The following is a 16,363-nucleotide window of genomic DNA, read 5'->3' as shown; positions in this document are numbered from 1 at the left end:
CTCCCCAACATCACCGCTGATGCGAATATATATTGTGAATTGGGAGGAAAATTTAAATGGATGTCTTATATTTTCTCACAGTTGCAGTTGCCTACAGCAACCTGTGAGAGTTGCTGTAGGTGACTTAAAAGTTCTCACAGTAGTGAGATTACAGTGAACATTTTTTGCATTTTCTTTGAATATGCCTAACATTTTTGTGTCTAGACAGTCTCCATTCAAACCCAAAAAATTGAACAGTTAGAAAAATAATCCACCCATTAACCTAAACATACTTCAGTGTTTCTGTTGACATCTGCAGGTTGTAGTTCTTCTCCGTTTCTGGCAGCTTAGAGAAATCAACAAGGCAAGGATGCTGTCGTTTGTTATCATCTCTTATCTGTAAAAATGAAAACATGTCAGTCTGTGTGCATTTTCATCATTGCTGCTTATCAGTAACACCATCTTAATTTACAACAAATTAAAGGGCTTTGTAAATAAATGCATATGGAAACTACATCCTTGTAAGTCACTGTGAATTAACAAGAGGGCGGGCATGAGGTCTACATTCAGGGTGCAACTGCTTGCAGTGATAAGACAGTTTTCTCTAGTGAACATGTTATGGAAGAGGAACAGGGGAGCATGTTTTCATCAAGGAGAGAAATAGAGAGGCATGTGGCTGGAATACTAAGCATTTTAATGCATCCTTTAATGCTTGACATTATGTCAAATAATCCCTTTGGCAATGCTGCCCAATGGAGGCAACATGACAATGGTGAGTATTTGGTAGGAAAACATGCAAGACTGTGCATAAATATATAGCAGTGGTATTTATTTACATTTGTTCAAAAGTATGAGCCAGCTCTATTTTAAACAATACCATAAGTATGGAAATGTTTTCTTCGTCTGATTATTCATCCTTTTGCTAAAAAAATATTTTAAGGTAAATTATGCATGTTATCAAGCTAAATCTTAGAAATATTGTGTGGCTTTTGTTGCTGCAATCTTATTTTTAATATGTAAAACTTGCTATTATGTTCACTACTCAGAAGCAAATTAACTATTTTATCATCAAACCTACTATTTACACAAAATTGATGCATTGACATTTTAGAGGTATAAATCTAGTGTTGATTTGTTGGTGACTAAAAGTTTATTTAGCCATTGATATTTTGTTGATTGTGTACAAGTAAATCATATATGAATTGAGTTTTGCATTACTGTATTTTTTGGCTATAATTGGTTGTTTCTCAACAGATAGCTGTGAAAACTGAAATCATGCTAACCACATCAGTATTCCATATGGAAGCTGGCATGGCTATAAGAATGAAAGTTAGCTATTTTCCACAACAGTTTGGCAAATAAAAGGAAATCTGAAGTAGCCTAAAAGTTATAAAAAGCTTCTAGCAAATTAGATTTCCTTTTGTAGTTCTCAGTTAAGGTACTTCCTCAATGTAGAAATCACAAAAGCTTGTCTTTACTTAGTTGTTTTTGTTCTGAAAAAATACTGTCATCTTGATTAACAGTTGTACAGCACACAAGATCTAATGTGAAAATTAAAGAACTAAAATAATGCAAGTATTTAAATGTTGCTATATTAAACAAACTAACTCTTCAGTTTTTATGAAAAGGTAACCATTGTGAGCTCAAGTGTATATAGTTGTGCAAATAATTATATCTAACTGTGGCAGAAAAATGATGTTAGGTGGCATAAAATTAGTTTTCCACTTTGACAATGTAAAAGCAGGTTGGCTTATAAGCTATTTTGAATTTTGAAACCATCAATCTTGCATTTATATTTAAATAATTGTCTGAACACTGTCACAGGTCTGGTGGGGTTTTTTTTTCTTTCCAAAAAAAATATTAAAATGTATTGAAGCAAACCCAGACTTTATTTTTGGATTGTCAAACTGGTCAAACATTCTGTTCTTTTTTTGTGAGTGAAACAATAATTCATGACTTTTACTAAAACACACAAAACAAAGGACTGACTTTACAATCTACAAACAAACTAGAATGAAGCGTCTAAATGAGGGATATGAAAAGCAATGGACATTAAAAAAATGAGTGATCTTTTTTCCACTTACCCTCTTTTAGGAGTGAACAGCAAATTATAGAAGAGAAAGCAAGATGATGTACAGGCATTTGTGATGTTATTGCTTCTTAAGACTAATGTTGTTTCACTTTTTTTGTATTAAGAAAATATGCAGTACGGATGTTAATTTCTTGGCAAATGTGGCAAAATGTATGGAGCATGCTTTTTATTTTTCTGTCAATGTGATGAACTTAAGAAAATATTATGGCAGTACTTTCTTACCTTGCCATAAGTCCATCCCAATTCAATCTTATTCATACCCCACAGTTCATGTATGTTTTCAGCCAGCTTGTCTCGAACTTTTTCCAAGTGAGACGGCATAACAACCTGAGGCAGAGACATTACTTTTGAACTGTTCCTGCTGCAAAGTTTTCAAACAGATCCTGTGAGCTTACCTGGCTGGTCTCTACAGGAGTGGGAATGAAGGAGGCCTGTGAGGTGAATTGGGTGGTCCCAAGCAGATCCCGGACCCCCTCCACATCTCTTTTGTACTCTTTCACCGGCTCCACCTTCATCTTCTCTTTTGGCAGCAAAGCCTCATAACATGGAGCATAACTTGACGGTGGCAGAAACTTAAAGTCACCATGTCGGCCACCAAACAGAAAGCGAACCCTTAAAGAAAAAAAAAAAAACAACAAAAACAAATGCTCATCTATTGTTAATCTTCTATTAGGGGTAGATAACTGGAAGTGAATACTTAAATAAACAGCCAGAATCAAGCCCCCCAGCCCACCCCTTACACACAAACAATAGATAACATCTCTCATACACCCTCAACCAGAGACAGTCTGAACTCTGAAAGATAGTGAAGAGCTCCTTAGGGGGCTGCCAAAAATAGCTTCTGGAGTACTAGAGATGGCACAACCAACTCTCACTCTGACTAAAGTCCTCAATTATTGAGCACAAAGTTGTGACTTTCATTTCACCACATATTTAAATTTATGAAGTCACACGTTCACTGGGTCAGTTCCAAGTACAGGCTTGTAGGTGTGTTACCCATCCGGCTCTGTTCACACTAGCATTGCACATATAAAATAACTTTCCAACCAAGCCACACTAGTTGCAACAACTGTGACTCTGCTGAGATGTTAAGGAAGTCCAGGTTGCTATAATAGTTGCCTTAAGCTAATTTGCATTGTCATGTCTAGTGTCTCTGATACTTAACATGCCATAAAGTCCTTCAGAACATGGCATGGCTCCCCAAATCATCCATGACTGTGAAAACTAAATGGTCACAAAATAAACCTTGTGTAAATTTTTAGTTTTTTAAATGTTTTTTTTTTTTTTTTTTTTTTTCTGTGAAAATGAATTTTCGGTTTTCATTCACTGTAAGCAATAGTCATCTAAATCAATAGAAAAAACATTTGAAATCTACCACTATATATCATAAATCTATGCAATATGTAAGTTTTAACTACTGAATTGAATTCCTGAAATTACTGAGATGCACTTGTACATTATGAAAAACAGTCAAAATCAAAGTCTGAACAACAATAAAACACATTTAATTGGATTGTTTGTGGCTCCAAAAACTCAGCTAGGTGTCAGTGATTGTGTAACTTGTTTTACACCTTGTAGAAGGTACTGATATGGATTATTCTATTAAACTAAGGTGTTGCCACAGTACCTATTTTATGCCTTTATTTAAATTATTTTAGAGTCTTTACCTATGGAGCAGTCAAAAGGACAGAACAGCAATCTTTTGGGTAAAATTGCAGGTAAAACACTAAGGTCTGTTTCAAAAAGCATAGATTCATCCAACTCAGAGCGGAAAGAAAATAAACACTCACTTGACTCCTGCGGAGAAGCTGACGACGGGGAAAAAGAGTCCGTCTGTGTTAAAATTTTCAAACATGCCCTGGACCGGCTGTCCATTTATCCTGAAGGAGATGCTGGGAGCTCCCAGGTCCAGACAACAGCTCACCACATCTTCCGAAGTCAGGATATGCTGGTTCAGAGACGCGACAGCCCGCGGGATACGGCCTATTTGGGAGGTAAACACACGGGCGTGTGAACATGGACCTGGTGAGCTGTGCTGGCACGGACCAGAGCTTTCCAACAGACACAGGATGGAGCACATTTACACGCCTCGACACACAGTCCGGGCAAGGAAATCACTCCAGCAGAGTACTCACTGTCTGGATGTAACCTGGCTGACTCCCAGAAATACCATTCATTTTTGACTTGTTACATTATTACTGTAACTACCAAACACACACTTTCACAAATTTTCTTCCACTCAAAATGTATTACTACTCACCTGACCAAAGATGAAGCCCATCAAAGCCAAATGAGTAGAGGTCGTCACCCACTCCGTTGCCCCCCCAGCCCTCCCCTCCTCCAGGATAGGGTGCATAACCTTTGGTGTTGGCCCAGCCCACTCTCAGGTGAGAGGGCTCACTGGTCACAAAGTGGTCCACTTGATCAATCATCAGTTCGTAGTACCACTTCTTGTACTGAGCAGAGCCCTCACTGACCCCCAAGAAGATGTTTGGTCTCATGCTGGAAATTAAGTGAAACAAGAAATCATAATGTGCATCAGACCATAAAAGATGTCACAAAGAATAAGGCTAAATGACAACAGTATTACTTGAAGTATCTTTATTAAAAATGCAAATACGATGTTTGTTTCTCAAAGACAAGATTAAATGTGTTAAGTTTTAAAAATGCATTACTACTATTCAACCCGGATCCATATTTTCTAACGTCTGTTATAAAATATTATTTTATATTATGATTCTACAACTCTTTGACAGTGCACCCCATTAACCTGTTTGTCATTTAGTCAAATGCAGACCTAAAACCATTTTTATTGACATAACAGACTCATCAGACATTTCATTAGGTAAAACCTGGTTGTTTCAGAGTGGAACTCTTTTTATCTTTACAACTGATAACTTTTGAGTTAAAAACTAATGAGTAGGAGGTCCTAATAAAGATTGGTGAGTGCATGTTACTAGACACAAATTCAAAATAAATTTCACTGCATTTAAAACTCAACTAAACGTTGCAGCAAAGACTGAAGAGAGCAAAGAAGTAACCTCCAGAAAAAAAAGAGGAAGAAGAATAAACAGGAAAAGAAGAAGCACCACTGACTGGAAATTAGGGAGAGATAGATAAAGATAAAATGTTAGAACATCTGTCAGCTTACAGTGACTGTGTGCAGGCAAACCCCTGCAGGCAAAAGGAAAGATGATATCTCCAACAACAAAAATACCTGGGTAACAGTAGTGATATGAAACAACATAGTAGAAAAGGAAGGGCCGACTAGATATTTTGGAGATTATGTAATTAAGCTTCCTTGAGAAACAAGCACACATTTGGATTGGATCTTTAGCCGGAAGGTTTACAAACGGCTGTCTCCTTGTAGCCTGGTGGGGACAATATGCTGGTACAATGTTTTTCTTTTAGCAAAAACAACCTTTAGACACAGCTTGCTGACACTGTTGTGATACTGTAAGGTTATTAGGATTTTGTTTGAGGGCTTTTCTGCCTAGATTTCTGTGTTCTGGGCTGCAATTTCTGAGAAAAACAACAAGGATTGTAAGAAATCAGTTAGCAAGCCTCAAATTATCTAAAAATTATCTTAATTGCATGCATTAACTTGACAGTGTCACAAGCTAGTCTAGGAACAGATCAGCTACATATTTAGAACAGTGTCAGAAATGCATATTCCCTCACTTTACATTGCACATAAGAAAATTGAGCTGTTTTATGCAAACTATAAACAATCTCTTAGCTTAAGTATTTGTTTAAATAGGTGTGTGGGCCAGTTATAGTGTAACGTTATTTTCACTGCTTTTAGTTGGACATAAAACAATCCCTGAAGTACAGTATTTAAGAGGCATGAGATAGTTTTCTCACCTCTGGACATCATTGACCAGTTGGGTTTGCAATAGCAGATCTCTTTTGGGCAGCAAGTGATCACAAATGAGGTTCTGATTGGTCCGAACAGCTACTCCATTGCACACACACAGCGAACAAAGTACATCCAAAATCTGAAGAAGAAAGCAAGCCAGCAGGAAGGATTACAAGAATTAATGAAGAACACAATAGCTTCCCAGAAGTTGATTAAATGTTTACTTTATTTTTTTCATATTAAGCATGTCAACATGAATCTATATTTTCCCATAAATGGCTAATGATCTGTGTTACAAATCACTGTCCAAGTTGTTGCTCTGGGGACAGCCAATTTTCATTAATCCATAGCATAATTACTCTGTGATGCTACTTGGAGGTAAAAAACATATCTAATAATATTCACTTAACAATAACACAGGATTAAATGGCCTAGGAGGCTCAGCCAAGGGTGACAGGCCACTTAATCATTGACCTTTTGCTTCTGCTTCCATCGAAAAATTATGCATTCAGGCAGATTGATGACCTGGGCCAGCCAGCTGTCTGCTCTTTGATTTTATTACAATGGTAAACAGTTTTATTTATGTCATGAAGACATCGCAACCTAACATCCCAGAAACCCTCTGCCAGGAGAGAGGAGGTTTATGCTGGTACAAGATATGTTCAGTCAATAAATAGCTGAAGAGGAGAAGATAAACACAGAGTTCCAGGGAAAACTTCTTTTCAATTAAAGGTGAGTCGAGTTTACCCTAACGTGAAGAGGAAAGCATACATGTATCATATAACTTACTATTTTAAGGCGTGCTGTTACTATCCTTGCTGCATACTGCATGTACTGTTTCAGAATTTTTTTTTAATCTGTTTCAGTATTGTTTTGTTTATTTTAGTTCTTCTTGCTGGTCTAACCCTTTGTTGAAGTTGTTCCACCTTTTGTTTATACTAACCACTTAAAAATGGTTCAATGCCACAAATCAAAATGGTAGACCTAAAAGAAACCTCAAACTGTTGCTCTCTTATGTTATTAAATTCAAACTACCACCTGATTCCATTATAGAGTTTTCTATATTACACATGGTAAATATGTGATTACCAGCTGCACACAATCATTTTCATATTTTCCTTGAAAATTATTCTGAACGCTGTGAATAATTTCACTTCCACTTAACAGATATGGTATTTTATGCTGGTTTTCACTTAAAATTCCAATAAAATACATCAAGCCTTGTAGTAGTAATGAGACAAAAAGAACGGAAAATAAACTTCAACTACATCAACGCTAAAACCAAGAGGTGTATCTCACATTGCAACAATGTCCCACATTAACACTGACCACTGCATGGCTCTTTAGAGCTTACCTTGTGGTTGCGTCCATGCTTGTAGAGCAATGATATGATAGACTTAATGTGTCCTTTCTGAATGATATTGAGTGCCTCAGGGCTCTCAATTAGGATGCAGTGCAGAACTTCCAAGATGCCTGTGTAACCACAAAAAGCATCAATTAGATAACACCAGCAAAAGGGAAAGACAAAGCAGAGAATGCTTGTCATAGAGACAGATTGCGTGATTCAGTATGAAGCACTGATGGTACATATATATGCCTATGTATAAGAGACAAACACTGCCAAGAGTTCAAAGGCTCATTTAAAAAAGGGAATGTGTTTCAGTGGTCATCTTGAAAAGCTTTTCTTTGACAGGAAGGGCAGTACAGTAACGATGACTAATGATGGGTGTACCTGAAGAAGACTCTAGTCTTTCCAACTTGCTTACAAGCCAGTCTAAATTGTTTGAGAACTGGGTACAGTTGTTCCGGTTTCCTCTGATTAATGCCGCTGTAAGTCACAAGAAATGTGGGTAAGTGAAATGTTGCATCACAGACCAACATGTTTGATTGGTACATTTCAAACCTTGCACGATACCTTTTATAACAACATAACAAGGTCGTCCAACTGGGGACACCTTAAACTAATGCCAAAGCATTATACACATTAATTTCTGAAAGTGCCTAAAGTAAACAAAAGAGGTAGGACAAGGAGAATGCATCAACACTTGCTGACAAACAAACTCACTTAATGAATGCCCTAGCAGCAAAAAGACAGGGTCAAGGGATGCAGACATGCAGGGAAGAAAGGAAGAAGGCAACCCAAATCCAGTTAGCGCTGTGCTACATCAGGTGTGTGGAAGAGGGAACAGGGGAGAGACGTGGATGGAAGACTAATTTCAGCCAGGAGGTGAAATCAGTATAAATAAGAGCATGAAGGACATTCTTGAAGGGTAGAAGGGCTTCAGTTTGTCTGGATGAAAGATAAACTTTGCATAACGTTGTAGACATGAGTAAATATAGACGGAGAGCAAAAATATGTTTAGTAAGATATGTCAGAAAAAGATTATAACACTGTGTGTAAAAGAGGCTAAAAGTGATTGTTGGACAGAAGGGTTAATGACATTGGGTCATGTGGAGAACGTGGCAAGAACAAACAAAACAGATAGCAGACAAGATAATGATGAAATTTGACATTCACTGACTAAAAGGTGCCAAGAGGGGACACAGTGATTCTCTGTGTGTGGGTGCCAAAGGTATAACTGCTTCCGGATACACACTGCCATTGTCTGTTTTTGGAATTTGCAAAGAATTGACAATGCTAATTAGGATTTATCTTTAAGAAATGTAACAATACAAAAATATTTTAGTCGCAAACATTTCCAAGTGTTCCATGAGAGACAGAGGTTGAAATAACAGCATTAGACAGAACATATTTTCTGTACTGGGTGCATGTTATCTGTATTAGGTTTCTGTCTATTTTCATAATCTGAATAAACCCCAGACTTGCTTCAAAGAGTGGATTGTTGAGTTTCCTTGTTGTCAGGGTCAATCAGTTGACCAGTTTAGATGAACAGGTGATTTTTTGGCTCATCTCTAGATAAATGGCTGTTGTGTGATAGCATCAAATGGGATTATTTATTATTATTTTAAAAACATGCCTATATGTAACTGAAATGTGCAAAGCATTTGTTAGCTGTCAGATTAGCAGCAAAAAATACACTTCCAACCATTTTTTCTCCCAATAACTCACATCTCTGAGACCAATAACAGTATAGAGTTAGTTTAAACATGCAAATTTATGTGTGTACGAGGGCCGATTATGAGACCAGTTTATTACCCAGAAGTTCATAAAGCAAGTTGAGAATGTCTTTCCAGGCAGCTCCGGCCTCTGACCCAGCAGACTCCCCAAAATGGGCTGCACTGTTGTAGACGTTTAGCCGGTCAATGCAGTTGGAGACAAGGGTCAGCATGCCCTAAAAAAACCACACACATCAGAGATGTCTTTACATCTAAAATTTATTGTGCTGCATTAGACAAGGGTCATATTACAAGACAGTCTGAAAGCCTGGTATTTAAAAAATTAGTTAGCATTTATTTCTATTCACTGTTCTTCTAAATATGGATATTATGTGCAGTGATATTTGTTTAATGATAAATTAGTAGCACATTGTATAGCCCTAACGCAAAGGCACAAACTATTGTCACTTTTCGGTTGTACAATAAGTGGCAGAGGTCACTGCTCAATACAGTTCCAAAACTTGTGGCAATTGATACAATCAAAAAGAAGACTTATTACAAAAAAAGACAAAATGATGGACATTCCTGAAGGTGGCAGAAACAAATAGATGAACCTATGCTATGTCTTTAATAGGAAAACACACAAAGACGTAAATAAGTGCACTTGAGAGGAAGTAGTAAAGCTGCCCTTGGTATCTATAGGTCCATCTATACATCCATGAATCTTCCTCTCCTTATCTGAATTGTCACGAAAGATGTAGGTTTAGGAGGGGAATGAAGGCATCTCTCCTCCCAGTGACACTCCCCAGCTCAATCTGGAGGATGTAAATGGGTTCACAGGTCAAAAAGGGTATAGTGTCCCTCCAGGAGGGTTTGATCTCCAACCAGAGGGACGTGCCAGGAAAATCTTCAAATCAGTAGCAGCTCTACTCTGAAGGAGGGAGGAAGCTCATTTCATCTACAAGATGTTCTTTGGGTAATTACCCACATCTCATGACCTTAGGTGAGGGTCCTGATGTAAAAGGACCAATAAACCAGGGTTCAACTCACCATGACAAAAATCTATGCATCTCCTGCTCCATTCTACTATCATTTGTGAAGAAGTCACCAATAACTCCTCAACTTGAGGTAGAGACTGACTGAACATAGAGGGAGTAGTTCACCTTTCTCTAGATGGGATTAAAGGCCGTAGACTTGAAGGAGCCCTTTTCACTAAGTCATGAACCATCCCAGTTTTTGCTGAAGGTCACAGCCTAAAGTTTTCAACAAAACCCACAAAAAACAGACAAAAAAAACCCTGATTTATAATTAAAAAGGATCTCCAGTAACCTTTTCAGAAAGGACCAGCAGCCAGTTTGCCGATGATATCTTTTTTAAGTGGTGCTACAGCATTCAGGGAGGATTCAGACAGGTCTGTCTGCCAACTCATGCAACCAAATACCTGACAGCAATTTGATAATCTTTTATTGTATTGTTTTCTTCCAAATGTAGTTAAGTGAACTCTGAATTCCACACTGTTAAATATCAAGACATTTCATATCAAAGACAACCACTCATTAATTAATTATTGAGCTCCATTTGTAAAAGCTGTTACCAAATATTTATTAGAGTCACTGTCATAGATGCAGCTCTCTCTCCCCTCACGTGTCACGGTGATTTATGCCACATAAGAATGCCTACAGTGATCTCATATGCAAAATGGAGGGCGTTAAAAAGACAAAATGGAAATTTCAAATGATTTATAACACCAGCAAAAATCATGAGTCAGCTTTTTTCACTGACAAATTAACCTTCAGAAAGCAATATATCAGGAACGACACAGAGGATTTCATATCATACCAAAGAAAGAGAAAGAAGATTGAGACCTCATGGCAATATTTTAAGATTTTGAATTATACTCCTTTGCATCAGATCTCTTTAAGATTAAATGATTGTAATTATTGTTACAGCAAAAAATTAATGTTTGGATGTCTGAGGTGAAACGGCTTTTCACTATACCAGCTGACATACTGTGTAATTGATCAAAGTAATTTAGGCTCTGGAAGCTTAGCAGCTTCAGTGCGCTCATGTTCGCTCCGGGGAAACTTATAGCACTGAAACTGCTGACATTGTCATTTCCTGTGCCTCCAAATACATAACAGCAATGAAACATGCCTCAATTGGTCTTACCTCTGACACTTCTCACAGGTTTCCTTCCATTCTCAGCTTAACCAAACATGCTGTCAAATTTAAACAATGACATAACTCATAATTTCTCTTCCACAGTTTTTATGCAGAGCTGAACATTCACAGATTTTCAAGAAAGTTCCTAAGTAAGAGGTCAGTGAAATAAAATTAGTCAATTGCCACAAGAGCTACATTTAAGAACAGACATTTTATTAATATATTTTGATTTAGAAAAAAAGAAAGAAAAGAAACCTTTCCATAAAAGAAAATCGAAAGGTTTTCCATATTTCTATAAATATGGAAAAAAAGAGAAAAAAATACTTGAAAAAAATATAACAATTCTTGCACCATTTATGTTATTCTCTGGCATAAATTACATGGAGATCCGCCTAAAAATAATTTCAAGATGATTAAACGTTTTTTGGCCGAAACGTTTAATAGTGCCTGAAAGTAGCGATGCCTTTTCACAGCCAAATGTTGTGCAATTATCCCTTAGGTGAACCAGAATAGTAAAAATAAAAAGGAGTATTGTACAAAAAAAATTTGATCACTATTTAAAATGCTCATCTATATTAACAAGGTACAAAAAAATCGACATCGAGTTTTCTGACAAAGACCTATGCTTTACAGTTATTTTGGAAAAGAATAAGCCCAAAACTAGTATTGTCTGCAGCCACTCTGTAGACTATATCTAATCTTCATTTTTAAACCAAATAACCTTAAGTCAGATCATCTTTGTAAAATAGATTTCAATTTGAATGGGCTTTATCTGGTTAAATAAATATTAAATAAAAAATACCCAATTTTAAGGCAATTGAACCATAAAACACGTGTTGTTCAAAAGGTGTATGAGATATGGCAGTTTGATCAGTTTGGTGCAGGAGGTTCTGAAGCTATAAGCTATTTCTGAACAAATGGATGAAATTAAAAAAGACAACTGAGACCATTTTGAGCCAAAACTGATATATAGGAGCAGTGGCAATGATTACGATGACATTTCTCAAAAAACAAATTTACTGAATGACTCATCCAGTGGATTTGGTTGTCATTGAGCATCTAATTATTTTTAAGCTATTTATGTTTCTAGGTTTGCTGCAGTGGTTTTAATACAGAAGTGCAGCCTTTCCTTGAGTGCTTCATTAATGTTTAAAAGAGTTCAAGATCATTTTCAGTGACTAAATTACATTTTTTTTTCAGACTATTTAGTTAAGTTGCATGAATTTAGAGCAGATATTCATGTTGATGCATGTTTTTAAAGTATGTTGATGTTTTGAAAACAAACCTGAATTGATGGATTGATGGGTGAATAGATTAAACCTAAGACTATAGCTTTATTTGGAGCTTAAAAGATATCAATCTACAATAGCAACCTGACTGCATCATAGATTGGTATTTTTTGGGCGTTAGAGCCCTCATAGGGGGTGTATTGGTTTGATGTTTTGTTTTGATGAAGGCTTCAATGGTAGAAACAAGACTTGCTTCTGTTATTAAGTAATATTCCATAATGCATTTTCACAGTCTTTTGTGATGGTATAACTCACTTCTTGTTTGAAGAGGTTCTGTCTGTTCTTGAGTGAACGCAGCTTTATCTGTCTTTCCTCATGCTCCAGCTCAACATCAGGGAGTTGGAAATAGGTGATGAGGTCATTGAGTGTTTGGAGCACTTCCTCGACAGGCAAGGCTACAAGGGTCCTGTTCTTAATGCTCAGGCAATCAAGGTCTCTGCGACAGATAGACAGAAGCAAGACATATAACTACAACAATTCCCACTGAGAATTACGATCATAAAATTGCCCAATGAATCATAAAGGCAATCAAAGTATGCCTATTGGGTAGCTGTGCGGATGTAAGGACAGGCAGTGATGACTAGCAGTGTTTAACCCACAAGTTCATTCATGTTGAATAACTGATTTCCGCTGACCTGCTAAAAATAGATTCTGTCGTATGCGTGGGAGGGATAGAAGAGGGGAGATGTATGTGTCATAGCTGCAGGAGGGAGGCTGACACCTCCTCACATGTTGACGCGACATGGACCCAGAGGGATGTAGTGGTCTTCGAGAACAAATTAAAAATAGAGTCCAGTCATAGTGGTCCTTTCTCAAAGCTGGCCTCCGTCCCTGCTGAAAAAGTTGCCATTTACAAGCACCAGACAGGTCCACTGAGCAAGCTGTCTGAAGGCTGGGCTTCTCACTCAGTCAAAACTCACAGGCCTAGAGCATAGCTTTCCACTGATGACATCACAATGTGTGACTGTGTGAAAGACTGGGGGGCTTTGAGAGATCAACGTTCTGGCTTCAGCTATAATCTCTGTAACATGGTGCCACAAGGGAGTGAGATTGTATTGTCTTATTAGTTGTGCTCCTTCATCATCAGTTACCTGAATGTTCTTTTCTTAGGTAACTATCTGAAGAGATCTCTAATTTGTTTTAAGTGGATAATTTGGTTTAATGGGCAATTTGCACATCCACAACCTTTCCCCGCATAGGTGAGCAATGTTTTGCATACCTGATGAATCGGTTAAAGAGCAGCGTTGTGTTGCGGATGATTCTTGCGGCTCGAGACTCTTCATGTTGACAGCGCTGCAGGGTTAACCCATCATCCATATGACCCTCAGAGTGAAGACAAGCCTTGTGGGAAAAACAGACGATCGGATGATTTAGGAGAAAAGTGAGAGGCAAATAGAACAGGAAAAAAGATTTGAGTATCCTCAGCCAGCATTAAAAGACACTGACAAGAACATAGCTGAAAACAAGAGGTGGTCCGATTGCGCAAGCTTTACTGAATGCACAATGCTTTGCAAAGTTAATCTAAACCATATAATTTCTCTACATTTTGTCACATTACAACAGACTTCAAAGCATTTTAGAAGGACTTTAGGTGAAAAGATTTTTGTGACACTCTACCAAGTGTAGAGTGTATTTATGCCAGGCCGCTTTACTCTAACACCCCTAAATAACATCCACTGCAATCAACTGCTCTCAAATATCTCATCATCAGTAAATAGTCAAACTATGTGTAATTTAACTTTAGTATAAATCCAGCTGTTCTGTAAATACTTCAGAGAACATTGGAAACAAACAGCATCATTAGGACTGAAGAAAACAAAGGAGAGCTCAGGGGTAAAACTGAAGAGAGATTTATAGCAGTGTTAGATTATAGCACAATTTTCAAAACATATAATAATTTTGTTAGGAGCAGAACCAATGAAAAAGTTTTTAGATTTAATAGAATTAGAATAAAACCCAATAACCAATCATCCTACTCAGTGAGCTCTTTATACCTCTTTATACCAACCATCTGCTCCAGGGAATCTTATTTATCATTTTTGTTTGTTTATGTTTATGCTTGTATATGTCAATGCTCACTCTTCTCTTGAGGGGACCCAGTCGAGTAGATTTGACATCAGGCGCCTGATAGGACAGCCACAGACCTGTTGCTACATGCATGATGAAGCAGAGCGAGTCTCCATATTTAATCTCTGCCACCCCCATGCCCTCAATGTCCCTCTTGGGGCTTTGCTCCAGCTTCTCCTGTGCAAGTTCAGAAGGGAATGAAGAAAGCCATCATATGAAATAACAATTAAATGCATAAAACACAACAAGCAAATCAAATCAAACAGCCACATAACTCTACTACCTATGCACTTAATGGTTTGAAAGAGTGGTTCAGAATGGTTTCACAGTTTGAGGAGCTGACCTGCTGCATGATCTCATTCGGATTATATTCAGGGAAAGCATTATTTAAACAGTCTCTAATTTCTATGGTATGTTGCATCGGGAAGAATATCAACCACAAAATCTCTCACGTCATAGGTTCAGACATAATTTGTTAGAACCCATGTAATACAAATCAAAGAACACAATGAAGGGCCCGTATTTGCTGTGGTACGTTTATGAAATTGTATCTCTGTGTATATGTACTTACCTTTGATGCTCTAAAGCAGAAAGCTGTAGAAATGGTGTCCGACCTCTCCCGGTCCTGCAGCACCAACCCCCTGTCATCAGTCAAGGCCAGGTAGTGACCTGTTGTCAGGTGACGTAGTCGAAACGATTGCCCCCAGCGGATGTGGCTTCCACTCCAACTACAAATGATAGAGAAATGCATGAGAATTGGTGACATTGCTGAAGAGTTCACGCAGCTTACATTTATTAACATTTTGTAACATTATAACCTCAAACAATAATGAAATTGTTGTGAGTTTTGGGTGATACATGAACACAAAGTGGTTCAAAATGCAAAGTAGTAGGAAATTGATACAAAATGTTTTACAAAAAAATGTTAAAATATGGTAATTATGGTATGACTTTTGAATTTATCTCATTCATCCTGATAATCCTAAATGAATTCTAGTGCAACCAGCTGTTTTCAGAACTCCTCTAATTAGTAAACACAAGCTACTTGTCCTATTTATTTTTAGTAAAATAATAACTTGAAGAACTCAGAAGTTTGTTAGAAAGCATTAATGAACAAACAGTATCTTGACGGCCAGGCAGGGACAACTTTAATTAAATAAACTTGGAAGTCCTGCAGGGATCTATAGCTCAGGTAGGAGAGTGTAATGACAAGACATCCTTCAAACATCTCAAAAACATCTCAAAATTCTGTCCATTGCTTTCTTTAACAGATCTAGAAAACCTATGATAAGTTAAATAGGGCCATAAATAAAGTCAAAAAAGTGATCACTGATGACAGGAAATTAGATTTGGTGTAAAATCTTAAAGAAAACCCTGAGATTAGTCATACAAAATTGCAGGCAGAAAGGGGGGAAGTACAAACCAGTGTAAGACAAATACATTTAAAGAAACAGAGAAAATGGAGAACGACAAGAGGGAATTATTTCCAACCTGATTCGTAGTGGTTCCAACCTCCACAAGGACCTCGCCTTTGCACCTGCTTTGCCCGTCTCATAGTTGACTATCCTGGGAAAGCCAGAGAAGCAGAAATGTTTGGTTTGACTGTGGATCCTACCGTCAAGGTCATTCATCCTAGTTCTGAAGAATCCCACCTTTTGTGCAACCCTCATTCATCACCCTGATTTCTAGAAATGTCTGGCTCAAACACATAAACACACACCACCACATGGGGTGCATTCACTCTTTTTGACACTGGGATGCCATCCTTCAAACAGAGACACATGTGCCCTGATAACCCACAGCGACACTGTCTATCAGCGATATATGGGTGACTGAGCTCAAAGATAAGAGAAAACA

General features: G+C 37.5%; 1 protein-coding gene across 1 annotated transcript in view; it reads right to left on the bottom strand.

Moving 5' to 3' along the window:
* LOC122845862 (ryanodine receptor 3-like) overlaps nucleotides 1–16,363 on the bottom strand; it is a 118,063-nt gene that overhangs the window by 53,767 nt on the left and 47,933 nt on the right. Inside the window, exons 14-28 of the mRNA XM_044142373.1 lie at nucleotides 15,998–16,072; nucleotides 15,078–15,234; nucleotides 14,519–14,683; nucleotides 13,659–13,780; nucleotides 12,695–12,875; nucleotides 9,088–9,223; nucleotides 7,663–7,758; nucleotides 7,285–7,403; nucleotides 5,936–6,069; nucleotides 4,332–4,573; nucleotides 3,862–4,054; nucleotides 2,467–2,683; nucleotides 2,294–2,398; nucleotides 2,064–2,066; nucleotides 273–376 (exon numbers count right to left, since the gene is read on the bottom strand). Of these exons, the coding sequence (XP_043998308.1) occupies nucleotides 273–376; nucleotides 2,064–2,066; nucleotides 2,294–2,398; nucleotides 2,467–2,683; nucleotides 3,862–4,054; nucleotides 4,332–4,573; nucleotides 5,936–6,069; nucleotides 7,285–7,403; nucleotides 7,663–7,758; nucleotides 9,088–9,223; nucleotides 12,695–12,875; nucleotides 13,659–13,780; nucleotides 14,519–14,683; nucleotides 15,078–15,234; nucleotides 15,998–16,072 (2,049 nt within the window). The remainder of the gene's footprint in view (nucleotides 1–272; nucleotides 377–2,063; nucleotides 2,067–2,293; nucleotides 2,399–2,466; nucleotides 2,684–3,861; nucleotides 4,055–4,331; nucleotides 4,574–5,935; nucleotides 6,070–7,284; nucleotides 7,404–7,662; nucleotides 7,759–9,087; nucleotides 9,224–12,694; nucleotides 12,876–13,658; nucleotides 13,781–14,518; nucleotides 14,684–15,077; nucleotides 15,235–15,997; nucleotides 16,073–16,363) is intronic.

This window comes from Gambusia affinis, linkage group LG16, assembly GCF_019740435.1.
Source record: "Gambusia affinis linkage group LG16, SWU_Gaff_1.0, whole genome shotgun sequence".
Taxonomy (NCBI): Eukaryota; Metazoa; Chordata; class Actinopteri; order Cyprinodontiformes; family Poeciliidae; genus Gambusia; species Gambusia affinis.
Note: the sequence above shows the minus strand (reverse complement) of the source record. Positions and strands in the feature narration are given on the sequence as shown.